Raw genomic sequence first — 27,696 nt, 5'->3', positions numbered from 1 at the left:
GGCAAGGGGAGTTTTTCCTTTTTTTTTTTTTCCTGGGAGACCACTGCCAGTGGAACTCCTTTGCAAGGCTGGGCTGTAACTTGAACCCCAGGAGCTGTAAGAGAGGGAGAAACTGAGGGGGAAAGACACTGGGCAAGAAAGAGGAAAATAAAAAGGAGGGGGAGGGAAGGAATGAAAGGCAAAGAGAGAGTAATGTCAGCTGAGTTCAGAAAGTAAACAGAGGCACAGACTGCAGCATGCTGTCTGCGGGACAGGAACAACAGCTGGGGCAAACCCATGGGAGCATTCGGACAATCCGACTGACCAACACCTTTATGTCCAGAAGAGAGGGCTGGCTCCTCTCTGTCTCCCTTATTTTCATCTCTTTGCCCTTGGGGACAGCATGGCCTTACGGTAAGAGCTGTGCTATGATTTACCTTCACTGCACTTGTTTGTCTCCCTCTTCCAATCTCAGAGTTTGTCTTTTCTCATTACCCCAGCATCTGTGCTCTTGCCTTTCCCTCTCCTCTTTTGTCAGTCCAAGCACTCTGTAACAGAAGGATCAGGGGGATGTGACGTCTATTTTATTGCTGTTTTAGTGAATAAAAATACAAGTCAGTGCAAGTTCTTGTCTTACATCCTTTATCATGAAACAACAATATGCCTGTGAAGTCTAGTTGAAGATAATTACTCTGTGATGTTCATCTTTTCAGCTGCTTTTGAGAGAATGAGTGGAAATGTTTTTGTTTTGAAAAAATCGGCAACAAAGCAAAAGTAGGATGCCGTCATACATTCCTCGAGGTGAATTTAGGCACTCGGAGTCCAAATAAGCCTGTTGAATCTTGGCACATGTTCCCCATTGTCTCAGACTCCCCTCTTTAAATGCTCAAGCATGCTGTGAGCAGGATTGTCTCTCCCTGCTTACCGTGACCACTTGAACCACTGGAAGACGTGACTCACATTTGAATCAGTAACTCTTTCTAATCTGTGTACCATAAACTGCGTCTAAGACTCCCGACTGAACCTCTGCCCTTTGGTCTGATTCCTCTTAGGATGCTTCAGTTTCATTAAAAACCCATATGTACAATTAACAAGTAATATTGGCGACTGTGGCATATGGTTGGAAAGAAGCAGTTCCCTTTGGCAGATACTTATGCTGTTGTCAGCTGAATAACTTACTGCATGTCTTGTTTCATAATCAGCTGGTGATAGAACTTCTATTGCACAACATGAAGAAGGTTTCCTCTGAAAAGGAGAGAGAAAAATATCCTCTCTTTGGGGGCTGTTTACACATTTGTTTCTGCTTGCATTTATGACAGTTTGGTCATGTTTTGGTGTCCCTCTTTGGTTTTTTGATGTGCTTAAGACTTCCTATTTGGTATCCCTTGTTCTCTCTCCCTTGTTGTTCTGACAAGCAGAGGTGTGTTTAGTTAAAGCCCACACAGAAATCCTTTTTTGCGTTTCTGGGCAGCGCACACCAGAGAAGCAAGTATTCATGCTCGCATATGTAAAAAATATATCTTAAACCATTTATTTACACACACTGCACAAAAAGAAACATGTTTGTTTACTTACTTTTGGATGCTAAATCGAAACAAATATTTTCTGGTTTAGCTCAGTCAAGATCAACATTATGTCTAGATGTTACATAAAAAAAAAAAACAGTGACAGAATTTCTCATTTTATTTATATAAATTGAAATACATATACCGTATATATATGTATGGGTATATATAAAACATCTGCGTACACATAAAAAAAAACCTTTTTAGCTCTGTCCATGCCTCTTCTACGGACCTGAGATCAGAGCTTTGCTTTTTTGCCAAGTGTACTGTTGGTAAAAAAAAAATTCTCAAAAAAAACCCCAACTTTAATTTTACGTTTATATGGCGACAAAACATGTATCCAAACGTTAAGGTCTTTGACTTTGAGTGTATTTATGAACTGTAATTGGGCTTTTTTATGCTACTGCTAAAACAATAGCCTTTTCCTCCCTGTCTGGTCTTTCAGCACTTGCAGTTTCCATCTTGTACCGCATAATATTAGGACATTCACATGGTGTTAATACCAGCATTTAATTCTATTGCTTAGATTTCTACCATGCTGTCACGAAAACACAATGTGTGAGGTGTTGGATTAAAGTACAACCAAGCATGTGTCTCCGTCTAACCCAGTTATTGTAAATTACTTATCTGGAGTTTTTGAAGCCATGACTTTGTTTTCTGGGCATTCCCAAATTGTTTACATTTTTAAATTTCTGAATTTTTAGAAAGTTAAAAAAAATAAATAAAAATCCTTTGTTTTCCTGGTGTTAATAATTCCCACTGACCTAAAATAGAAAACATTTAGTCCGTTAAAATATCAAGGAAAAAGGCTGGTCTGCCTTTTTATATCTATTCTATTTAACTGAAAAATTGCTTTCAAATGCATACTTAAACAGAGAACGACTAAATTAAGAAGTGTAGCTGCATGATCTACGGTAAATAACAAGGCAACATATTTTAACAAATTCAAGTTTCATATCAGCCTTATAATCTAACGCTTAAAACCAGACACTTTAACTTATATAAGCATTCCATCACACTGTTTACCCACAGAGACAAATAAGGTGGACAGACATTTAATTCTGTTGGTGGTTTCCAGTCTAAGGAACCTACTCAAGTCAACATACGTGGACTGGCCAATCAAATCCTTGCTCTCGGGTATCTTCAGACACACAGTGACCACAGTGCTGCCCTGGGATTTTCCCCTTTTGGATGATAACTAAATCACTCTGACCTCAACATACCAGACAGCTGTTGTGGGCAGTAAGAAAAAGAAATTGTATGCTCCTTTACAACGCAAACCTACACTGTGCTTCCTCTCACAGCTGCTGTAAAAAAGTTATTTTTCCAAAATACATCAACGTGAAATAAGACTTATTTTGTCAGGGGGGAAAGTATTTACTTAGTTGCATATAAATACTGCCAGTTGTCATTTATAGCAGGAAAATTCCTCCAAAGAAAATTGCCACTGAACTATGGCAAAACAAAAATATAACTGAACTTCTTGTTTTTCTGGGCAAGAAGTTCGGTTATAACTAACATCAGATGATCTGATGTTAGTAAGTTGTTTGAAACTCTGAGAAGTTAGATTTTTTTTTTTTTGATTAATTTAAAATGTACTTTGAAACAATAGATCTTGTGTGAAAGATAACATGCATGGTTGCGCTCAAAGGCTATAAATAAATTCAAAAGCATTATCATGCAACAGTCTAAATTTAACATAGTATTCTAAAATGCATTCATTGTGCTATGACACTAGCAATGTCAAACTGTGGAAACAGGTTTGTAAATTCACAATATATAAAGAAGAAAACTACCACAGGTAGAAACAGTGCCCACTAGTTATGTTATATAACATAATTGCTCATTGCTCACTCTGTGGTTAAGACCTTAATCAAATCAGTTCCATAACATTTCTGACTACGGAGGAAGGTATATAATAGGGTCTCTTTATTAAATTCTCTGCATTGTAGATTGTCCTGTGTAAAGTTTGTATGTGCATTTCCTTCTGGTCTATGCCATTATAGCTCTGACTAAATGTTAAGGGTAATTGTCCTTCTGGTGAACTGTGATCTCACCCTCTATTGCTGCTTCTACGAGGTTTTCTTCAACGATTTTCTTGTCCTTGATGAAGAAGCTCATACCCACAGCAAGATTCTACCACTACAGAACTTCACTGCGAGAATAGTCTTTTCAAGTGATTGTTGACACATGTTTGCTGTATTTGTGTCTGTGTCTGGTCAAAACACAGACAGAAAAATGAACAGCAATTTATTAGCTTGCAGATGTGCCACAATTAGTCAATAAAATGACATCAGGCTTGAATAGCGGGTTCTCAAAGTGTGTCTTATGCTGCTAATGGTGTGGTATTAAGCTAGTTTTTGCCCACAACTAACAGCAGCTATTTATGTGCTCCATACTTTGGAGGGCAACATTAGTTTTCACTTCAAGAGTAGTCTTCGTTGTCAAATCCCAAACCGTTCACATTTCAAAGTTTTTTCATGTCAATTTAGAGTCCAGTTTGGCTCTGAACACATTCTCATGGGAAATTATATGTGAGGAAAACAGGCTCAACATTTGGGTTTTATACTTATCTCACTTTCAAAAGAGGTGCTGTGTAGAAAATAGATTTGCTTCACTCATTTAGTGCAGATGTGGGATCCATAACTCAGTCATGAGGTCAAGTTCATCATCTGCAACACATTTGAAATGTTTTGTATAATCATAGGTTTATATTTAAGTGCATCCTAAAATACAAAACGACCACTGACTTTAAAGTGTTTTTGGCAGTGGTTCAGAAGGTCAAAGGAACACTACTGCAACGAGTCCGAGCAGATGTTCACAAGAGTCATGGGAATTTTTACCTGTTGAATCTGGATCCATACTGAGACAGCTGCCTAAACTCTATAGACATTTCAAGATTGCATAGGACACAGCAGAATTTGATTTCAGTCTCCATTTCCTGTCCATTATGGTTAATTAGAACTCTTTGCAAACGTCTTTGTGCAATCCATATTTTTGCCCATGCTGGCAACCTACTATAGCAGGGACAATGATATATTTAGACAGAAGGTGGTACCAAAGACACAGCAGCTAAAGAAAACAATGACTTGGATGATAAGCAGAAGAAACAAAAAAAAAAACCAACAAAAAAAAAACAATGGCAATTGGCCTGCATTTGTTTTGCCTCCAAAGCATTTTACTCTTCTATACACACACTCATGTTAAGCTTCACTGTAGCCACAGCTGCACTGGGTAGACCAACATCTAATCAGTGCCACCAAATTGTTTGCCTATCAAGGTGGGTGAAATGTCTTCCCCAAGGCCACTGAGACCAACTTCAGCAGGGATTTGCCGACCAGTTACAGGACAAGTCCCTGCACTCTGAGGTCACAGGAGAAAGTTCACAATGACTTTTTTTAAAGGACTACACTGTGGGAAGAAGCTAGGTTATCTTGTAAGTATACATAAATGACTTTAAAGTCACTTTTTTTTACAGTTCTTTCTTCCTTTCACATTGTGTGTTGACACTGAGAAAACTTAGGCATTATCACCTCCAAGAGGATGTGGTGGAAACTGTATTTTTCCAAGTGTAATGTGGCTGTTCAGTTGAGCTAAAAATAGTATGGAAAAAGGGATGGGCTTGTATGTAAGCTTTGAGGAGCTCAAGTGCACATATGCAGAGCAGGGCTGTGTCAAGATAGGCTTGGTCAAGTTTAGTTTGTTGCTCACTAGTAACCTGAAAACTGTTATCTATTGAGAATTATTTGCATGATAAATATTTACTCCCATAACAATCAAAATATGAAATTTTTATGTTACATCTAGTACAGTCTAGATTTTGTATTATTTTTCTAAATCTTTAAAATGTAATATTTAGAAATCTTAGATTCTTAATTTATCTGGTGCATGTGGCTTATACTGTATCTTTGTGACAAGTCAAACAGTCTTCAGGGCCCCCTGCTGGCCTGGAGGTCCTAACTGGATAACTGTGTACATTATACTTTGGCCAGCTTTGCCAAAATCCCAGTATTTTATGCTTTTAACTAGATGTCAAAAACCTTTTTTTAGATGGACTCATGCCATGACTATTAACAGTGCATTTAGAAGCTCTGTGTCTGGAATGGAACAAGCAGATACGTCTTACATAAGAGGAGATGAACATCCCCCACAAAAATGTGCACACTTAGCAAGAAAACATACTGTGAAAAAAAGAAAACTGACCTGATCTTTAATAATGTTTTCTTCCTCAGTGTTTACATCTTGTTTCACTCGCCTACAATCATATTACAACGCATACCATAAGACATATAATTTTTTTTTACTTTTAATAAAAAGCGATTTCTTTATAGTTAGGGTATCTCTCTGCTGACTGTTAACACCTTTAGTTTGTCTTTAAATTCATATTAGCTGGGGGCAAATGGTAAAATCACAGTTTTGAGGTAAATTATGGGGTGTTGTGCACATCAAAATAATTTGTTCATACTATTTCTTTTTATTACAGTGTCTGAAATCATTTTAAATGCTTTTGAGAAGTGAACCTAAAAAACATCAGTGATGTAGCAGTAGAAGTGTAATAGTTGTTTGCAGGTCAACAGCTGTGTACAGACGATTTCACACCTGTTTTAACCTTCCAACACCTCCATAAAAATGCGCATGACATTTTACCAGTTCAGTCAGCAGCAACCTGCAGGTGTTCAATTGAGTGAACAACCGCAATATTTTTACAGGATGGCAATCTCTTTCATTAGAGGGACAAATTTCAACAGTAAGAAAGAATGTTTTACTCCCTGCAAATGCACATCAAAGAAAGAGCAGAGAGAGTTCAAGAAAATAAAGATGCATTCCAGCATGTGTCCAACTCTGGGGAGAACTTTCATAATCGTGCTTTGGAGCAAAACATTGCAGCCTAACAACAAAACTGGATTTCAGGGAAAAAACTGGATTTCAGGGAAAAAAATGAATACAGTCCAGAATTTATAAACTCTGAACTCTATTTCCTGAGTTAATATAATACTCTGAGTAAGGCACAAGGAATAATGGAAACTGGAAAGGCATTTCTTTAGGAATGAATATTAATTGTTCTGTTGCATTTAAATGCAAACTGGGGGTCTTCTTTTACAATCTCTACACCAACAAAAACATGCATCGGTGTGTAATCACAATGCCAGACCTTCTCATGAAGTCCTTTGACTCTTTCATGTTTATATCCATTAAATCAAGTTTCATGGCCCCTTCAGACCATGTTCTGCAGTCCAGAGGCACACAACCTACATAATGGGGGGAGGTGCTGATGTCAGCACTTCCTAAATCACAATGCAGTAGCCATCACTTCTTTTCAAACACCGTTTATGTCTTGTTGAAAAAAAATCTTCACAAGGTAACAGTGAGGACAAGCTAAATAAAAGCACATTTACTGAGAGTTTTGGTCTCCCACTTCTTAAATGTCTAATTCTTAATTTGCTAGGACAATGTTTAAACCAAAACAAAAACAGTTTTCAAATTTATTTATACAATTAAACTAATGCTAAGTGTTTTGTTTTTAAGTTCAGTAATTCTATTCAACATCTCTTTTTTTTTAAATGACAGTGTTTGTGGTAAGTGAAACAGTAATGAGTGAGAGAAGACTGCAATTAGAAGACACATTTCTTTGAGGTAGATGGGGGATTATAAATATATCACCAAAGCTCATCATGGTTTGAAGCCAAACTGTCTGTGATGAATTATCCACCGATGCAGTTTGTAAAGTACAAAAATAACTCATTATAGAGTCTTATTTTGTTCTTGGAGTTTTTGTCTCTGTTTTTGTTTAAGGTTTATTCTCAACCAGACCTTCTCGTGAAGTCCTTTGACTCTTTCATGGCAAGGAAAGAGGGAGTGGATTTAGACACCAAACTACCTTGTAAATAACAAGAGAACACAATAGTTTGGCCTGAAAAAGCCTGAATAATCTTTACAACATTGCAACATTGAGAATGTTGAGAATTTCACTTGTGCTTTATTCCCACATATTTCTGTGCTATTGTGGGAATATAACACCAGGCCATTTTTGGAATTCTTTATTTTGTCTGTAAAAAATGATCCATATTTTTTTCCTATTTCCACTTTATGTACAAAACAGAATTTAAGAGGATTGTTAAGAAACTGTATGGTAAACTTTAATAACTAAAAAAATCCTAATTTAGATTGAGGAAAGTTAGCAGAACTTTCCTCAATGTAACAAGCTTTCTTTTCATTCTGTGCTTAAAGGGGCAGCAAAAATGTTTTGAAGTGCAATTCTTTCAAGCTATAATCAGTAACAGCCCCAATACTTGATGTGTAAAGATGTCTTGCTATGAGTTTGCATAAAATTTAAGAATTTCAAACAAAGCAAACAGAAAATACTTACAACTATGGAATAAAACTCATTACCTCATCAGCAGTTTGTAAGTGTGACGGGATAATAAGAAAAAAGAAGACCACAAAAATCACATAAACCTGACTATACCTGGAATAAAAGGCCTCAGTTCCTCAGTAAACCATTACACATTCAATCTTACAGGTAATAATCACCATCAAAATTGTTTAAGCAAATAACCAGTCATATGATCAGATAAAATCACTAAGAAACATATTCAAAACACCTTATGTCAAAAAAACTTGACACACTCAAGAATAACACACACATATAATCCAAGCGAGTGAAGGTCATAAATGTTATTTTTACATTAATGTGGCCTTCCTCCTTTAGTAATGGGAGTCTTGTGTTAAAGTAAATTAAGCTATTAAGATGTTCAGATATCCTCTTTGTAGAGCAACTCTGCCCTGGAACATAGACAACCATTTTCTACATATGGTAAGCCTGACATTATAAAGACTGCACACATTAAGAATAAAAGGCAACCAAAAACAGGTTATTTGACTTCTGTTAATAGAAATATTTATAGTTAACATAAAAAGAAAGTATATCTTTAAATTGTATTATTACATCTTGCACATACAAACCCTTCAGTAAGCTGTTTTAAATAGCTTTAGATATGTCATCTTTCTGCTTCAGGTAAGGAAACTATTAATGATAATGATGTTACAAAACCCCACTTTACAAAATTGTTTTGAACTAAATAGGGAGTACATCCAGTGTTTTTTTCGTGTGTTTTTTTTTTGCTTTGGTCGCTATGGTGGGGGTTCTAGTCCAAGTTCTGAACATAAACAAAGCTGTGGGGAAACAAGGCGTAAAGTGTACCCTTCAAATTCCAATGTGGCTCCAAGGGGTCCTAACAAAGCATCAGCATGTGAAGAGCTGGGCGTGACGCTGGGCTTGTATAATCCTCCTTTTGCGCCATGTCTTTTCTCAGCAGTCGGCACACATCCCTTTAGACATGCTGTCTAGTAACATGCTGTGGATGTTTGTGGCTCTAATGTTTGATCAGCAAAAATCCACAAAAATGACTGAACAGAAAGTGTGAGCTTCCTTTTTTAGTCCAGAGGGGACAAAGAAAATTAAGATCATCTGCTTTGCATTTCAAGTAAGCCTCATGACATGGGAATTTACATAAATTTCTACAAAATCTGACTGTTATGAAGCTGTACCCTAGTTGATGGCATGACTGATTGTCCTTCTATGTGTGTGCTTTCTGAGGTTGATGCCATATCCACCTAAAAGAAAACACACAATGACCTTGGTTTTGAACAGGAAATGATATATAGTCAAGAACTTTAACTACACTGTGAAACCCAATAGCTGTCCTCAGAAAACCTGTAGGGAAATCATTTCAATATCATTACAGGATTTACTGTCAGCAATATGTCGATGCATGTTTCTGGACAAAATACTTGAGTGGGCTACAGTTCTGTGGAACTGAACTGAGACGCAATTTATGATATCATTACTGTGGAAGCAATAGGGTGGATTCACAACATTCCAAGGCATCTGTGTTTTTCTCCAGTTGATTGTGATCCTTTGAGAGATTTATCACTATTTTTGCCTTGGTGAGTCCACTTCTTTGCTTGTATCTGTGGAACCGAAACTTCACATCGAGGAAAGACAGAGCTAGCATGTTGTTGTGGTTTTTGCAAATCCATGGCTAAGAGCAAAGAAGTCATTATGTTTGTGGGACCGCAGGGACGTACAATATGTTGCCCTGTTGCTGTGCCAAGTTTGAAGTGCAGCCCCTGCTCATCTGCCACAAGAGCATTTCACTTGTCTGTTTTAGCTTTTAAATACACTGTTACATAATATGGAAACTCAGACTCAAACATCTTTGACTGATTTCAGATCTAATCAAACATAACATTTATTGGGTTAAGAATTTACAAACACGGACTGTCTTTGTACTTGCATTCATGCAGAGAGTAATCACTTGAATCTGTCTTCCATTGTGTTTACTTTTCCATTCTTTTTGATGAAGTAACACGCAGAGGGGGTAAGCTGCAGAGGGCTCTTTTATTCGCCTAGAAAGGCTCTTGAAATCAAAGTGAAATTAAGGGGCAGAGAAGCCCAGCAGCAGAGACAAACACAAATTAATCCATAGCCCACAACGAGCCACTTTTTCACAAGAGTAGTCATGTTACTGGCCATGTATTCTCCATGTCTGGTTCACTTTAATCTTTTTTTCTTTCCTGCATGTATTTCTAACCTGTATGTATCATGCTGTTCAGATTACAGGTACTTGTACAACCACTGCCCAGGTCCAGAGTGGAGCGTTATGTGCAGAGGCTGCTGTGAGTACGACGTTATCCGCTGTAAGTGTCCCCTCCAGGGTACTCAGGTTGGCTATGCTGTGCCCTGCTGCCGCAATGCAATCAACGAGTGCGACCCCTGTATCATCCATCCAGGTAATGCCACTTTAAATGCAGACACATATGGACACAATCCTTAGTTTAACATTAGCTTTATAGATGTTGTGACCTGTTGCCCAAGCTGACTGAGAGACTGAATTACTGTTGAATTTGTTTATTTTTCTCCTAATTTCCGATCTCTAGAACCAATTTCTATTTGCTGTTTTAACTGCCACTGATCACTAATAAGGAGTTAACTGAAGTGCAATTTTTTATTTTATTGTATTTTTTGTGTTTTCCTTTATAAACCCAGTTGTTGTTTTAGTATGGTCAATGATGTCTTCCAATAGCATAAAAGCAGCAGTCAAACTTTAAAATTTCTTTTTGACTTTTAACATTAATTAGCACAACATCATGGTGGGCCGCTAATGAAATGACGTAGCGACCCAACCAGCAGGCTTAGCTAGTTTTCTGGGGGAATCCCTGCATGTATATGTGCAAACTGAGGCCTTTAAACATGAATGGGAGTTTTAAAAGCTTTTGTTTTCTACATGCCTATTTCCTGTGGAATAATGTCATCTTTTTTTCACAGCATGAATTTGCTCATTATCTCTTTCATGAGGAAAAAGCAGCTGTTTCAATTTAAAATACCTTCATAGCAGTTTTACACAAAAATGGTGTTTCAACGCCATAATCATAAATTTTCATTGGTAAACGGCCAGCCCTATTGTTGTTAAAATTCATACCACTCCTCAAGTTGTACGTGGCTTTTCACACTTTATGAACAGGCTGGCCTCCTAAGTGAAAATCCATCCATAAAGGAAACCATTTCTAAAAATTTTTTTTAAGAACCAGCAGCATGTGTTTGTGTTTTGCTTTAGTGACAGTTGAGCCTAATGGGTTTAACAGCGTTGAAGCAAAAGAAACATTTACAGGGTTTGGTAGAGAACAGCTACCTTGCTCCTCTCATAAAAAGTTCCATTTTCCTGTATAAACACACACACGCACACACACCAACTAACAGTTTACTTAAAAATAGTATGGCGAACACCCTCGTAACTGAAATATTGCTTCCTGTTCTACATCTGTTGCAGGATGCAGCATTTTTGAGAACTGTAAGCGTTGTAACAACGGAACGTGGGGGCCCCAAGATAACTTCTTTATTAATGGAAAATACTGCGCTGAGTGTCGCCCCGGCTGGTCTGGAGGAGATTGCATGAGTAAGCTTTCTTAATCCTCTCTGGTAGCTTCTCCGTTTCTGTAAGTCAAATGAAACTGAGGCTTCCATATGTTTCTTTATTTCTTCCTCACTGATTTATCTTAAGCTGGAACTACTATGCCATCTTGGATCTTAGCCAGAACCCCAGGGCTTTTTCCACAAACAGATGAATGACAAATCAGAGTCAATAATCTGCACCCCCATAAAACAACATAATATATAGCAATGAGTCTTTTATACGCAAATATTCTACCAGGGGGTACAACTTACACAGAATGGATTTGATTATAAGCAGATGCCCTAGAATGTTTGTCAATCTCAGTTTTTCTCTTCATGTGTTGTTTATTTCTCTTCTGCTTCTACAATTATTTTGAAAACTTAAAAAGGAAAAATTTTTTATTCCTTGAAATAATTAAGCCACAGTTAAAAATGTAGCATTGGAGGAGTGGAGGGAGCATGCAACCCAGGTACAGAGTCCTCAATCCTCGATGCGGTTGTCACGGGTTCGAATCCCAGCCACTTGACCTTTGCCAAATGTCTTCTCCCCTCTCTCATACATGTGTGTCATATTTATTCTTTTTTACGTCTATGTCGACCATGAGTCTGCTGAATAAATTAAACCTACGTTCTTGACAATCTACTGTGAAATAAAGGCCGCTAGAGCCAAATCATCCATAAAAAAAAAAAAAAAAAAAGAAAAGCAGCACTGATTTTATGTTTGTTTCAGAGTGTGGAGGAGTTATCCGTAAACGGCAGGGCCATTTGGTTCTTGAGAGCTACCCCAACAATGCAAGGTGTGAGTGGACCATACAAGTGGAAAAACCGTTTACTATTGAAATCAGGTAAGGCATCAAACAGTTATTTTCACATTTTCTTGTCTGCTATGTGATACGGCTGTATAGTTAGATAGTTATGTTACGTCTGTATAGCATTGATACACAATGTTAACGTGTGGTCTCAATCTAAAACTTACTTGTAGGATGTTTTCTTCCCTATCAAATGGCCTTTATTATAAATTTATAGAAACCAGGAAATTCTGCACAGTTCTAATATTACAATTTATTTTGCACCAATCAAAAACAATGACATTCTAATTAATATAAGGGTAAAAAAGCACCTCTTACTTGTTTTTAAAACTGGTAATTGTGTCATTATTAAGTTTCATGGAGGACCTAAACACAGAGATTTACTGTTGCAAAAACAGAGTTCTTTTAATGATGAATAACAAAATAATCAGGAGACTTAAGAGTTGAATGCACTGAAGAGCAGAGCATGGAACAAAACAGGAGATGAGAAACCAGAAGAACCCAGCAGGGAATGACAAAAAGAAAGACGCTTAAATGAAGAATGTGGTAGCTGACAAGAAAGCAGGAGGTTGATGACAAACTGAGTGCAGCTGTGAAGGAAGGCAAACAAGTAGACTGAGAGATGAATAATTAACACTAATGAGCAGAACAGAGACTCAAAGAAAAAATAAAAACAAGGGGTAAAGAAAACTGCTGATTCAAGAGAACAAAATCCAATGGCATAAAAAACAGAACACAAGTATAAACAAAATAAATACCAAGGAATTAACTCATATGGCAACACCTTAAATTTCAACAATAGGACAAACAGAAATGAAGGGCAAGACCTAGAAAACAAAATAAACAAGAAGGAAATCATCAAAACACAATTAGAAACAGGTCTACCACCAATACTTTTAAGACTTTATGAAAGGCAATTAGTTCAGACACAATACATAGTGTCCATAGCTAGAGATAGCTGTACCCGACTTCATGTGTTTCTATAAAACTGTGGAAAACTGTGGAACTTCTGCTATAGACATTGTTTTTAGAAAACTTAAAATGAAAGCAGTTTTATTATGTTCTCATATTTACTTCTAATGATAAGGTATGATCCCACACAATGGTTTAATAAGTCTGGCAGAAATACTGCCATATTAATTGCATCTCATGGGATCTAAATTAATAATAGAAGTTTAATTTAATAGACATGTATTTAAAGTAAGTTTAATAGCTGCAATTTCAAACTTGCATGCAAGCCAGAGGACAAGTTCACAACCTGTGAGGATTGGCTAACATAACAAAATGGATTACATTCTCAATGATAGAAAGTATATTTAAAGTTGGTATTAAGTCTATTAAAACATGGAAAGTAGTTTCTGTATGTGAACAGTCCATCATGCAGATGCTCTGCATTTTGTTTTAATTTGCTGCTTACAGATTTAAGCCGTGCTTTCCAAAGAAAATCCTAGCAGTTTCTTAGAAAAGGTTATGAGAATTCACAAAATGACCACTTTGTTACAATAACTTTGAAACTACAAAAACAGATTTTGTGTGGTCAAAGTTAATGGTATATTCATCGACAATCTGAAATAGCCATTACTAAATGCCCTCCTTTCTTTAAATTTCCACTTTGCTCAAGTATTTCTGCACAATGTGTTTTGTGGAATGGCAAGTTTATAGCAGAATTTGAAAACCATAACTGACCACATTTTTCAGGAAAAGTCATTATTTCGCTGTGCCATGGTAACTTTCTATTTCTGTACCTGTTTCTCATTTCACATAAACAGTTTTACAAGCAAGTTTTTGAACAGAGATTTAGCAAGACCACATTCAGGCTGAAAATTCAATAACTTTTTTTTCCTGTTAAAAATTAAGTTATTGGACAATATTCAAATTAACATGTCTCAACTGCAAGTCATATTAGTCAGTATAAGCTGCAGCAGAACAACCTTCATTCGTCTGATATTATGGAAAACCTAGAAATGTTTAATCTTAATTATCAGATTTTTCAGATTTTCTTGATTGTTCTCAAAATCACTTGCTGATACAAAGTAAATAAAGTATCTAACTTTCTCCTTACATTATTAAATTCACTTAAAATCACATTAAGATCCCAAAGCGGCTCTCTTTTTAGAGCACACACTGTTCTGAAAATAATTCTATTAATTTCACTTAAAGGTCTGTTTAAGTTATTAACAGTTGTATTTCTTATTTTGGAAGTAATGCGCAATTAACATGTTTCGGCAACATCAAGGAAAATATTTAACAGGCTTTCAACAGCTGGCAATTGTAATTAGAGTGATGTACATGGTGAATAAATTCGAAGGAAAGCAGATAATATTGTTGAAAGTGTTTACAGCAATGTAACAGAACATACAGAGATTTTTATTTGAATAAAAATAAAAATGAATATGGCTTATCCATTAAGAAATCAATTAATGTGGTGCCAGAAATGGTAAAAAAGAAAAAAAAAGAAAAAGCAAAGTTGGGGATTGGAATATGGCTTTGTTGCTAAGTGATGATTATCTCGCCATATTCATGTTTAATGTAAACAAAGTTATAGCTAGTAAATACATGTAAGTGTTATATTAATCATTACTCAGAACCCTCCATCTTGCTTTTATTAGGATAATCAAAATATCTTAATCCTTATCATTGTTTTCATACCAAAAAAAAAAAGCAAACAAAACAATCTGCACAATCAGTGGAAATTATTTTATCTAATAATGGTAAGTAATTTGTATTTCAAACACAGATAAATAAGATCAAGGTTACTTAGTAATCAGAAAAACTCTTTTGCCATATTTTCTGAAACTGCCATTATGCAGTGAGTGTTTCTGTGATACGGCAGCCTATGAAAGCAAACCAGGGAAACTCTGGTGCCATGGTTCTCTCAGAGATTCTTAAGCTGTTTTCAGGTTGGATTTAAAAACAAACAAAAAAAGAAACGAATCATTGTTGTTTGTAACCAAAAAGAATAAAAGGCAGCAGGAATCCAGGAACCATTCTGCATGCAGAACCAATTATGCAGTTAGATGGCTTGGGAGGCTGAGTTTAAGCACGTAACAGAGGAATAAATGGGGCCTAATTGCTGACAGAAACTGTTCCACTTAAATTTCTTCAATCTGATGTTCGACCTCCGCTTTAACCATATTTAGTAGTGGTAGTAGGGTTGCTCCAGAGAAGCAGGAGTGGGAAAAAGGTTTCTTAAGAATCATCAGTTCTCATCTCTGCTGCTGGAGCACCAATGTAAATGCCCACAGTGAAACCAGTTTGACACAGTCATAGCATGAGAATATATTTTTATATTCTTAAAAAAAAAATGTTTAAGTGCATCATTAAAACCCAAAATGATATTAATAGCCATGATGAACTACATGAACCTTTGACTGCAACTATGCTTCTGATTTCTGTGCTTACAGGTTTATGATGCTGAGTCTGGAATTTCACCCTTCCTGTCGCTATGACTTTGTAGAGGTACGTGATGGAGACAGCATCAACTCTCGTGTCATTGGTAGATTCTGCGGGAACAATCGACCTGCCGCACTCCAGAGCTCTGGCAACACTTTGCACATTTTGTTTGTTTCTGATGGTTATAAGAATTTTGATGGATTCTTCGCTACTTTCCAAGAAAATTCAGGTGGGTCATCTACAAGAGAAAATTAAAGCAGTGTTGCACCCACTTAAATGAATGAATGTAGTGACCAGCTGCATCAATCCTTGCCTTAGCTATTACCCAAGAGAACAATTTTCACCAAAACCAAGTCTTAGTTCTGTAAATGAGAACTGTGTCATATGCAATAAATAAAAGGGCATTTGTGAAGTTAAACTCAATGAATAAAGAGGCTCTTTAAAGCCTCCACAACAGATACAAACAAGAAATAAGTTTCCATGGCACACTGTGTCCATGGCCTTTTTAAATGCCTATAATACTGCACGACTGGCACCTACATGTTACAGCAAAGGCCTTCGTCACGCTATTGAGTCTGTTATTAGTCAGTTGGGAAAACAAAAAACCTTCTTTCCAGAAATGTCTTATTTTTTTAAACTTACAAACCTACAGCAAACACGCACACACACATCAATTACTAGCAGCCAAGTCAAAAGTTGTAAAAGTAAACTGAGGCTTTTTTGTGTAAAATGCCCACATGCATTTAAAAAAGACTTCAGCTTTTAACATGAAGGATGTAATATGTTATGGACGGGCATTTATGTGTGTGTGATTAATCCTTAATTATGGCTGTATCTCAGTGTCATATTTTCCTGTCAACAGCTTGCAGCTCATCCCCTTGCCTGCATGATGGGACTTGTATTCTGGACACTTCTTACACTTACCACTGTGCCTGTCTAGCTGGCTATACGGGGAAGAGGTGTGAAAATGGTACGTGTTTAGGATTTATTACTGCAAACAAAATGCTTATAGTTGTTTACAGTATTTACAACGTGTTCAGGTTTTGACTGAGAGAATCCATCCTTGAATATTTAATTTCATGTGGCATGGACTGTACTGAGCCTTAGGAAATAAAATAAGATGGAATAACTATTTCAGTAATTCTAAAAGGAGACACACCTAGTTACAGCATACTTATCAAGAACTTATTTATTCATTGAAGCTTTTTTTCTCTTGTGTTTCTACCCTGAGTCAGCCAGTGATTCACTGTCATGAGGGAAATGCTTGTGGTCTGGACCGAGTTCCTAGCAGCTGCCTCCAACATCTGAAGTTCTCAAGAAATCCAAAATTAGTTTTTACCCAAAAATCTGAAATCCACCCAATTAATCAGTTTTCCTGATTCAAGGGAGGACACATTAAAACAATAAATGTTGTAATTATTTTAGTTGTGGACAGACACCGTACACCACAAAAGTATTCACATCCCATTTTTCTCTTTCAAAAAAATCTAATGTTAATAAAAAGGAAAATTTATATAATTAGACTTTAAGTTAGAAAGATGTAGTACAGTGTGACAGGTATTTTTATTCACAACCCTGTGATTTTCTGTGATAACACCCACCTAATTAGTAAACAGAGTTTATTTTTGTGAAACTGTGCCTGACTTTTGTAATGCTCCAGCTCGATGGTAGGTTTGCTGTTGTGCTACACATTTTTATTCTATTTTTTTGTATTCTTTTTACATGATGAAATAAATATTTTGTCATGATATCTTCAAGATAGAAAATTGTTTTGATCCTTTGGCATCTGAGTCATATTGGTAAACTCTGTTTAATGATAATAAAAGATTTAGAGACCACAGGAAAACATGCCCAGATTATAAATTTGCTTTCCAAGTCACAAAGCCAAAGACAGTTTCTTGGAGATGTTGCAGTTCACATCAACACATAAATTTTCCTGAGAGATTACCTGATACGGAGAACTGCAGTTTTAATGTACTTTCTTCGTGACCTTAACTCTTGGTGTTGCAGGTCTTTTAGGATTAATATGGACGTAGAAATTGCATGTTAGAATCTGCACAACAATTCTAATATCCAACACAGGAACAATTTAGTTTTTTATCTGTTCCACAACCATTTTATCAGTTTGTCTCACTTCAGTTCATAAATGCTACTTTACGACAGTGGAAAGTTGAGCAGTTTGACTACGGCTCTTTTATTGCATCTATTTCTGGCAAATTTACAAGCCATGTGTGAAAGTTTTGCTGTGAACTGTTCACACTTTACCATGATGGGTGAAATTAATTGTAAACAAGCCCCCGTGATAGCAGGGTACGCTTTAAAATCTTTGGAACTTTCTTAGTGGAAAGCAAATGATATATTTAATTGCATTGCATGTGGGCAAAAACCAAAATGATGTGACTGCATTGATTTGTGTTTTCGTAGTTGTTTAGAACATTAAACAACTATGAATACAATAAAACAAAGTTTGAGACATTCAAGATGCCTTCTATACATCATAATTGTGAACATGCACTATTTGTTTATGAAAGAGGAAATGAAAGCAGCATGTTTTCATTAATAAACTGTGCAAGTCTGTATTTCCTCTTAGTGGTGGGATGCCACAGGCCTCCAGTACCCAAACATGGTTCTACAGAGGGCCTGTTTCTACATTCTGGTTCTCGCATCACTTACCGCTGTGACCCGGGCTTTGAACTGCAGGGGTTTCGTACTGCCATCTGCCTGACAGATGGCACCTGGAGTGCAACAGCACCTGAATGTGGTAAGATAATATATGGGATTTAGTTTCTTCCAAATAGTAACAGTTGTGGATTTGGGTAGTCAGTGTGGCACTCTCTTGTTTTTGTGACCTTTTCACGCAGCCTGAGGGATGATGTAGATCATGGAAAATAGCTTGATTTTCTTCCCTTGTCTCTAGTGCCAGTGGAAAGAGTCTGTACTTTACCACCCAAGCCAGTAAATGGTGACCACCTGTTGGTGTATGGACCAAATGATGTCCTCATAGCACTCCAGTATATGTGCAACCAGCCCTATGAACTCATTGGGATCTCCCAGAGAACCTGCCTCCCAAACAACACCTGGAGTGGGAGTCCTCCTTTTTGCTCTAAAGGTCAGACTATGTTTCCTACAACATAAAAATAACACAAAAACAATCCGACTGTGGGTCAAATATTTACGTATCAATCAATTTATTTTATAAAGATATCTTTGAAGAAATAAGTTAAAAAGATGTTCAGCATTAAGACAAAATTCTGATCCAAGCCTGTTTTACAGACCGCTTGTTGAAGTCTAAAAAAGTAATCATACCTATTACATGACATAATGTAACATGACATTATGTGTAATTTATTAGCATTTTATGTGACAGAAGTGGTGCAGATATGGTTTCCAAAAATGTGTAAAAATAAAAAAACTGAAGTGCATTTGAATTCAGCAATACTTGGTGCATCTTTTGCTGCCTTTGCAGGTGTCTGTTTGCTCCAGCTTTGCATATCTCAACACAAAAATGTTTGCCATCTCTGCTTTGTAAAGTTTCACAAAGCTCAGAGAGATTATAGAGAGTTTCTGTGAATACAATTTTTCAACTCTTGCAAGAATCTGGATTTTGACTTGAACATTCCAACTCATTATTCATCTTGATTCTAAACCACTTCAATGGCTGGTTCAGGTTATTTTTCTAATAGAACACAAACCTCACTAATAAATGTTTGTGTCGGCTTTTCTTGAAGAATTGTTCTGTTTAGCTTCATTTCCCCCCTTCAATTCATCACCTTCACTAACCCTACTAAAGAAAACTTTCCCCAGCATTAAGCCTCCCATCAACAGTTTTTGCAGTTAGTGTAACATGTTAAAGTGATGTAAAGTTTTTTGTCACACCCTAAATAGAACCACTAAATATGTACTTTAAAACTGTCTTTTTTTTTTTTTTTTTGCTAGACCAGAGGACCTATTTCAGTATTTTTCCAACATGCCAGTCATAGTGGTCAAAATTTGATTTGGGGTGAACTAATAATTGACATGTCGACAGATTTTCCTGTTATGACCGGAAATAGCTTGATCATTTGTTAAAGAAAAAATATATATATGTCATTCTCTGTGTACTTCACAGTTCATGCTGGTCTAACAGATGACATCCATATAATATATATTTGCCCTTTTTGGTTGCAATGTGATGATACTTAAAAAACCTTGAGGGATGTGGGAACTGTTCCAAGTGTCTCTCTTAAGATCTTTTCCTTTTCTTTCATCCACAGTGAATAACACTCTAACTGAGTCTGAAAAAGATAAAAATAAAGTGCAAGAGGCAGACACTGGCAAGGGAGTAGATATAGAGAGTGAGAAAGATAACAGTAAAGCTAAAGAGATACCTCAACAAAACACAACAGAAAAAGGAAGTGCTGGCAGGGAAGATATATACTCTTGGGTAGAGAACACAACATCAGTGGACACTGAAGATAAATACATTAAAACAGTTCCAGAAAATACTGTCGACAAAGGTAAGGATGAAGGTGATTTAGAAGAAACAAATACTGGATCAGAGAGGCCCAGCGAAGACAAAAAAATTGAAGTGGATCCTAAAAGCACTGACAGCAGGGATAACACAGTTGAGGAAAAAGAACCAGACGGACCAAAGGCACCAGAGAAAAAGGAAGAAAGTTCAGACCCTGAGCCAAAGAAAGGGAAGGCTAACAACACAGAAATAGTGCCAAAAAAAGACAAAGGGCAAGAAGAGAAGCAACGAAAAGATGAGCAAATTAATGGAAAGAGAGACCCAGATAAATTTGGCCCAAATGACACAAAACTGAAGACGAATGTGTCTGAGGGTGACACCACTGCAGAAACATTTGAGCTGGATTTGTCAAAGAACAGCACAAACTCTCCGAACTCAAAGGATGCAAAGAAAGAAAATAACACCACTGGATCTCCGACGACAGTGAGGAAAATTGATCCCTCTCGAATTAATGTGACACAGTACACTTTGTACAGAGCAAATGGGGAAAATGGGAAAACAAAGGAAAAATCTCTTACTACCAAAGACGAAACCGAAAAAGATTCCTTAGAAAAAACTAAGGAGTTGGAAAGAAAGAAGGAAGAAAGAGAAAAAGACAAAGAAGTCAACCAGAGCCAAACAGGCAAGAATTTTATTTAAAAAGAAAAACACAAAAAAAATGTTCTGAGTTTTTAAACTCATCTACAGTGTGTTCCATTTTTGCAGAGAGGAGGTGTCCTCCTCTTCCCCGCTTGTACAACGGCTACCACCAGGTGGTGCCAGGGTTGGATCTAGAAACTATGGAGTTTATGTGCAACCACTCATATGCTCTCAGCGGCGATAAAAGGCGAACCTGTCAGCCAGATGGTACCTGGAGTGGCAAGCAGCCCTTCTGTCTCCGAGGTACTGGTACCTTATGTTTATTTTAGTTTGGTCTAAATGTTTTGGAGATTTTTGCCAGGTGATAAAAAAGGGAAAATCTCTTTTACTCTCCTGATGAATGTAAGAAAGAGGCAACAATCCAAAGCAGACTAAAAGTAGTAAATGCTCCAGAGCACTCTCATCCTGCAAAGAACAATTCCCATTGTTACAATTCCCATGTTTTATATTAGTCGAGAGGTTTTACATACACTTTTAAAGAGTTGTTATTACCTTTTTAAAACCTGATGTCAATTCAATTTTACTGTTTGTATCGGATGTGCTCTGAAAATATTATTATTATTATTGTTATTATTCACAGCATGTCGAGAACCCAAAGTATCAGAACTGGTCAAGCAAAAAATTTTGCCACCACATGTACCATCCAGGTATGCTCATTAATGTTTTCACACAAATATATTGAAGTAAAAGTAATTGACCTGCCAGAACACTACTTAAAATGGTTAACTTGTAGATCAGAAAGAAACTCTTTTTTTTCAGTACTCGCATGAAAAAGCTTCTTTTTTTTTTCAAGCGGTTATTTTGTCCCACAGGAAGACGATCGTCCACAGGCTCCTTTCCTCTGCAGTCAACCAGAAGCTCCAGGCTGTGGGGCCCACTAAAAGTTCCCCAGTGCTTCCTCAGTTATCCCAGGGCTTCCATCATCTTTACACCCATATTGAGTATGAGTGTGCTTCTCAGTATTATCATCACTTTGGCAGCGCTCGGCGCACATGTTTAAAGACAGGGAAATGGAGCGGACGCCATGTCTCATGTTCACCAGGTGAGGGCAGCAGGGCTTCACTTATGGTCATGAGGTAGAAGAAGATGCACAGTTCACTACTGCTGCTTTGATATATTTGCAATCATAAAAGGCCATTAGATAATTTCTTGACAGTTTACTATTTATAAATGTTTAGGATTAGGCAATGTCAAAGGACGTAAATATTTATTAAAAAATATTTATCCTTCTCATGCTTTCAATTATTTTAATAGCTTTTACAATTTTTATTCTGCGCAACATATACTTTAATAAGCAATGTAGCTTTTAACTGTATCCACTGTTTTAACAACATTACAGTATTTTATCTCTTACACCAAAACAAACTACAAACTGCTCCGTTAATACTGTCTCTTCATGCAACCATTTACTCATTGAGTTTGACAACAACATTGTTTCTGTGTTATTGAAATAACCCATAAAGAAAAGACACCAGAAAAATGTCTTTTACCGTTTCAAAAGTGAAAAATACAATAAGTTCAAAATGAACTCAATCTCTAGTCCTTCAACTGTTTCTCAGCTAGCTCAACACTAATGCTAATGTTCGCTCGCATTAGCATTAGTTAGCCTCCAGAAATACGTCCCGTTTTCTACACAATGTCAATCCGAAGCTGTACAAAGTGACCCACCAGTTGACTCTCGAGGCTATAACCTCTTAATTCTTAAAGGACACCGCATTTATTCATCAAAATACATTTTTACTGACCTGCGATATGAAAAAGACGAGACACGCACGTTGAGCTCCTTTTACCTTCTACAGGAAGATTTATTCTTCTGGTGTGCTCAATCTTTTCTTGGTCACTAACGCGTCAGCGCCCCTAGCGGCCATGTGTAGAATTGCACGGACTAACTGAAATAACACTACAGAACTTATTACGATGAGAAATTAAAGATACAAAATGAAAAATTATGTTGGGGTGCCTATTTTATTACTTCTTGGTTTTGTTTACTAACAACTTGTTTTTCACCCCTCTACAATATACGTTTATTAAAACAGATCAATTTTAAAAAATACAATAATTTTGCTGGTGGCTTAGTTTTTTTTTCCGTTCTCATGGTATGCTTGTCTATTAAAGAGCAAGTACAGAGCTAACACCTAGACAGAACTAAACCAAGACACAAATGTAATGTCGCCATCTTGAAAAGGCAAGAAAATCCCACATTTGGGTAAAAACCTCGTACCACTTTACAATAATATTCCCATTATAAAAAAATTTATAAATTTATAAGAATTTATAAGCAATATACTGATTCACACTGAAGGCTTTTCGTACACTGACTTAAAACCAATTATTCACAAGAAACTAGTCTACTCTTAAACCACTACTGGGTTAATAGCTGAATAGTTAACTATTCATTAGACAATTATGCAGTAGTGCAATTGCACCAGATATTTTGGCACTAAAATGTTTGTAATTAGTTGCAGAGAGAAGGTAACAGTTTGTAACAATGTAATATTGCAAGCAAAATAGAACATGTCAAACCAAATGAACTTTCTACTACATCATAATGAATGATATAAACAATAAAATGCCTTTCAAGTGAAGGCCATGTTGCTGACTTTTTTAAGGAGCACATGGAAGCACAGCAGTACATCCCATTAATGAAGAGATGTAATTTATAACACTTTTAATACATATGGGGGGCTAAAGTGCATCAGGACAGTGCAAATAATTTAATCTTAGCTCTTGATAGGCTTTTCTTTGTTGATGATGCTTCTGGATGAAAATTTAGAAAAGGATTAAGCATCAACTGCCCACCAGATGGCGCCAGCGTAGGTTGTTTAATAGAAAATTACTAAAGAGGGTTGTACAATAATTTTAATATTCCTTTAGCTACTGGAATGCATTGCCTTTTAGACTGGTTTATTTTACACCAGAGACACTGGTCATCAGTTTTATAGTCATAATGGAATAACAAAGGTTTATGAATTACAATACTATTGAAGATTGTAGTTATTGCATTTTAGTATGAGATTTGTTCTTACATGCAAATATTTGTCATGGCCTCATTCTATCTTTCTGTGTCTTTAACCTGAAGACGTTATGGGGGTTATCTAAAGTAGATAAGATTTTAAGTTTTCATAACTTCTCAATGAAAGACTGCTGCAGTAAAAAAGATTAAAATATGCCTTTATGGTTTTTTCTGAGAAATATGAAACTAACTGACTGCTTGAGATAAACACCAGGCCCAATGCAGTGGATGTATGTAAATTCAACTGTTGCAAAAAAAAACTAACCACAAGTTGTGGGACTGAAGACAATAATCTAGAAAATCTCGTTTGATTTAATATGTCTACATTTGATTTGTATTGAATGCAATGCTTGATTTACAGATGGTTTAAACTGGAATGATCCATCCATCCATCCATTTTCTGTTCACCCTTGTCCCTAATGGGGTCGGGAGGGTTGCTGGTGCCCATCTCCAGCTACGTTCCGGGCGGGAGGCGGGGTTCACCCTGGACAGGTCGCCAGTCTGTCGCAGGGCTAAACTGGAATGATTTGAGATTAATTATTATGTAGTATGTCCAATGTGTCTTTTGATGATCATAAGGAAGCAACGTTTAAAACATTTTCACATTGACCCATAAAGCAAGTTTTTATTGTTCTTAAATATGAACATATATCATTTTACAGAACACAGATCTATTTTTTGCCTTTGTTTTATTTATTTCTACAAGCAGTTCAGTAAAAAAAAACTGATAATAAAACTGTAACTGATGTGTAATACTGAATTAAGAGATAAATATAAAGAGACTTTAAAACAATACTATCTTTTATTTAAAAGGTTTTCATGTAAGCTGCAATTAAATTTTCATTTTATCACTGCTAGAGCACTGCTCTTCTTTTTGTCATGAGCAACAGCAGCATTTTATAAAAATGCACTATTCAAGGATGTAATAAAAAAATCAATTATTCATACCTCTAGCTGTTAAGTGGAAGGAAACAGGTATATCATTTTAAATAAGTAAATAAGTATGAAATGCCTGTGTATTTATCTTCCTGTTTTTGTCTGAGGTATTTGGACACTTGCACAGACTCCATTACATTAAACCGCTGGCTGTATGTTTAGAATCTCTGGCCTTGGAATGGAATGCCAGATAAATCTGTATTTTTCAAACAAATAATCTCTTTACCCCCCATAATATGTACTATTTATGTTCATAGGCTGTGCTTGATTTTATTTAGAAGTACATAAAAGTGCAAATACTTGCAATCCTTTCAAACTGTTATTCTTCTGATTCACAATTATACTTCATATCTGTTATCTGCTGGTATGGCACATAAAATCCCAACAAAATCCATTGAAATGTGCAGTTGTAGCATCAGAAAATTTAACAAGCTTAAGGGGTCTTAATACTATTAAAGGACAGTTGTTTATGGAGTGTATTTAATAAATAAATAAGAAATTTCAGATGATTAAAAAAGAAGTAAAACCAGTACGTAGATGAGCTGGTTAGGACATGTACAGAGGAGAGATGGTGAATACATTGGTAGAAGGATGCTGATGCTGGAACTGCCAGGCAGGAGTCCTAGAGGAAGACCAAAGAGGAGCTTTATAGATGAAGTGAAAGAGGACATGAAGTGGAGTGATGAGGAAGATAGGGTTACTTGGAGACAGATGACTCGCTGTGGCAACCCATAAAGGGAAAAGCTGAAATAAAAATAAGTCAAACAAGTAGTTAAGCATTTATTTTATTTTATTTTTCTGTCTTTTAGATTATTAGTCAGATAGGCAAAATAAATTATTGCTGGCATTTGACATTGCCAACTATGGCACTGGTTTGCTTTTTATCTGTCTTCAAAGGAAATAAAATCATTAAAAGTCTGTAAGTTCTTAATTCAGTCTTTATTTAAGTAATTTCTTTCTGTATCTTCCTGTTTTGCCTTGATAATAGCCTCACTTCTCGTTTTGTTTCTTCCTTTTTGGCAGTCTGTGGGAAACATGTAAACTTTGACCCAGAGAGGCCAGAAGAGGCTCACTGGCCCTGGCTGGCGGCCATATACCGCCGCTCCCTCAAGGAGACCGAGACTAAGGTGACAAAAGGAAGCAACCAGGACGAAACACTGAAGAAAGATGCTGGGGACAGAAGTAGCAACCTAAATCAGGCCTCTGACTGGCAGCTTGTCTGCAGCGGGGCTCTGGTTAACCAAAGGAGTCTGGTAGTTGCAGCTCACTGTGTGACAGAGCTTGGAAAGATGTATCCTGTGGATACAGCCACCATCAAGGTGGTCGTTGGGAAGCACTACCGCAATGACCGCAGGGAAAATAAGGGTCCTCAACACCTCAGGGTAAGCTTCTGGATGTTTTATTTTCCAATTTTGCTCTTCAAGAAATCTAATAAAGTTACAAATCTCTTTCTCTCTTAGGTGAGCTCCATTGCTGTGCATCCAAATTACGATCCTAATATTCTTGACTCTGACATTGCTGTTATCAAGTTATTCGACAAGGCAAGAATTGGACAAAAAGTCTTGCCGCTCTGCCTGTCAGAGAACGAGGAGGAAGAGGTTACATCAGATCAAGGGCTTGTGACAGGCTGGTCTCCATTGCAGGATTCTAGTTTGGGCCTTGAGGAAAAGGCAAGGGTTGGGCTGGTTCACCTTGCTGATATAGTCCCGTGTGAGCATCAGTATGCCCGTAACGGTGTGCCGGTCAGTGTTACAGACAATATGTTATGTGCAAGCCAAAAACCTGACTATGGTCCATCTAACATATGTCCGTCTGACACTGGGGGCATCCTTGTCCTCCCTGCCAACTCTGGGAACCAGGTCAGCTATAATTCAAAGTTCTCTCAGGTGCAAAAGGACAACAGAGGCTTGTGGAGACTCCTGGGACTGGTGAGCTTTGGCTATGATCAGGGGGAATGTGATCCTGAACTCTACACAGTTTACACACGTGTGGATAACTTTAAAGACTGGATTGAGAGCAACATCAAATAAAGGCCTGGTCTCAGAGTACTCATTCTGTCCAATGTCTAACGCAAAAGGGCATTTTCCAAGTAAATGCAGACGCAACACTGGACAATATAATGCTTTAAGTGAATTGGCGTGGTAGCAAACCTAGATGTGTTAAGCAATTACCTCTTCCTCTGAATAGCTCAAAGTTTGGGTTCCTTAGACTAATGTTAAAGACTTGAAAATAACCAGAAAACAATTCAGATGATCATTCTAACTAATAAAGGTTTGGATTGTAATATCTATTAAGTCAGTGTTCTGAATAATAACAGAACTAATGGTGCAAAAGATGTATATAATGTATTAAAAGACATATTGTAAAATGTTGCATTTTTTAAATAAAGAAAATAGTGTGTTAAAAGGTATATGTCCCCATTTTTAAATATCATATGTAAGTTACACCCTCAACTTTTTCACTCTTTTTTTTTTTTTTTTTACATTGCAACCACAAAACTAAATGCACCATCATCAGTTAATAGAACCAAAAGCATTTAAATCAAAGAAAAAAGATAAAATCACGTCATCGGACCAAAAAACATGTTTAAAAGAACTGAAAAATAGTCTGAAGACTCAACATGTAAAAGCATGATTACAATGTTATAAAGTAGAGTTCAGAACCCTCAGTATGGTGGCTTCAATATACAATATGTAACTTTAGAGAAAGCAATTACAGTTGAATGGACAACTCAAACCATAAATAAAATACTCTGAAACTCATAAAAGATAGGATTTACAAAATACAGTATTAGTAATTAGAAAACTAACTTTGATCTAGTGCAGAAATATTTTAGCAAATAGTTGCCTATGTCTATATCTTAGGGGACAGATTTAAGCATGTACTACTATCACTATCAG

General features: G+C 36.6%; 1 protein-coding gene and 1 long non-coding RNA gene across 2 annotated transcripts in view; one reads left to right on the top strand and one right to left on the bottom strand.

The window, feature by feature from the left end:
* Nucleotides 1-4,844, bottom strand: part of LOC114154653 (uncharacterized) — a 36,821-nt gene extending 31,977 nt beyond the window's left edge. The window contains exons 1-2 of the long non-coding RNA XR_003597590.1: nucleotides 4,123-4,844; nucleotides 417-527 (exon numbers count right to left, since the gene is read on the bottom strand). This is a non-coding gene — a long non-coding RNA (uncharacterized LOC114154653). The remainder of the gene's footprint in view (nucleotides 1-416; nucleotides 528-4,122) is intronic.
* On the top strand, nucleotides 36-27,206 carry pamr1b (peptidase domain containing associated with muscle regeneration 1b). Its single transcript, XM_028033934.1, has 14 exons — nucleotides 36-393; nucleotides 10,161-10,337; nucleotides 11,375-11,500; nucleotides 12,227-12,341; nucleotides 15,710-15,927; nucleotides 16,561-16,668; nucleotides 18,289-18,459; nucleotides 18,616-18,807; nucleotides 19,952-20,830; nucleotides 20,914-21,090; nucleotides 21,428-21,494; nucleotides 21,660-21,889; nucleotides 25,820-26,178; nucleotides 26,257-27,206. Exons 1-14 carry the CDS (start codon nucleotides 237-239, stop codon nucleotides 26,824-26,826), a joined length of 3,546 nt encoding a protein of 1,181 aa, XP_027889735.1. The 5' UTR covers nucleotides 36-236; the 3' UTR covers nucleotides 26,827-27,206.
* Nucleotides 27,207-27,696: the final 490 nt, after the last annotated feature.

The sequence above is a fragment of the Xiphophorus couchianus genome, chromosome 2 (genome assembly GCF_001444195.1).
Source record: "Xiphophorus couchianus chromosome 2, X_couchianus-1.0, whole genome shotgun sequence".
NCBI classification, from domain to species: domain Eukaryota; kingdom Metazoa; phylum Chordata; class Actinopteri; order Cyprinodontiformes; family Poeciliidae; genus Xiphophorus; species Xiphophorus couchianus.
Note: the sequence above shows the minus strand (reverse complement) of the source record. Positions and strands in the feature narration are given on the sequence as shown.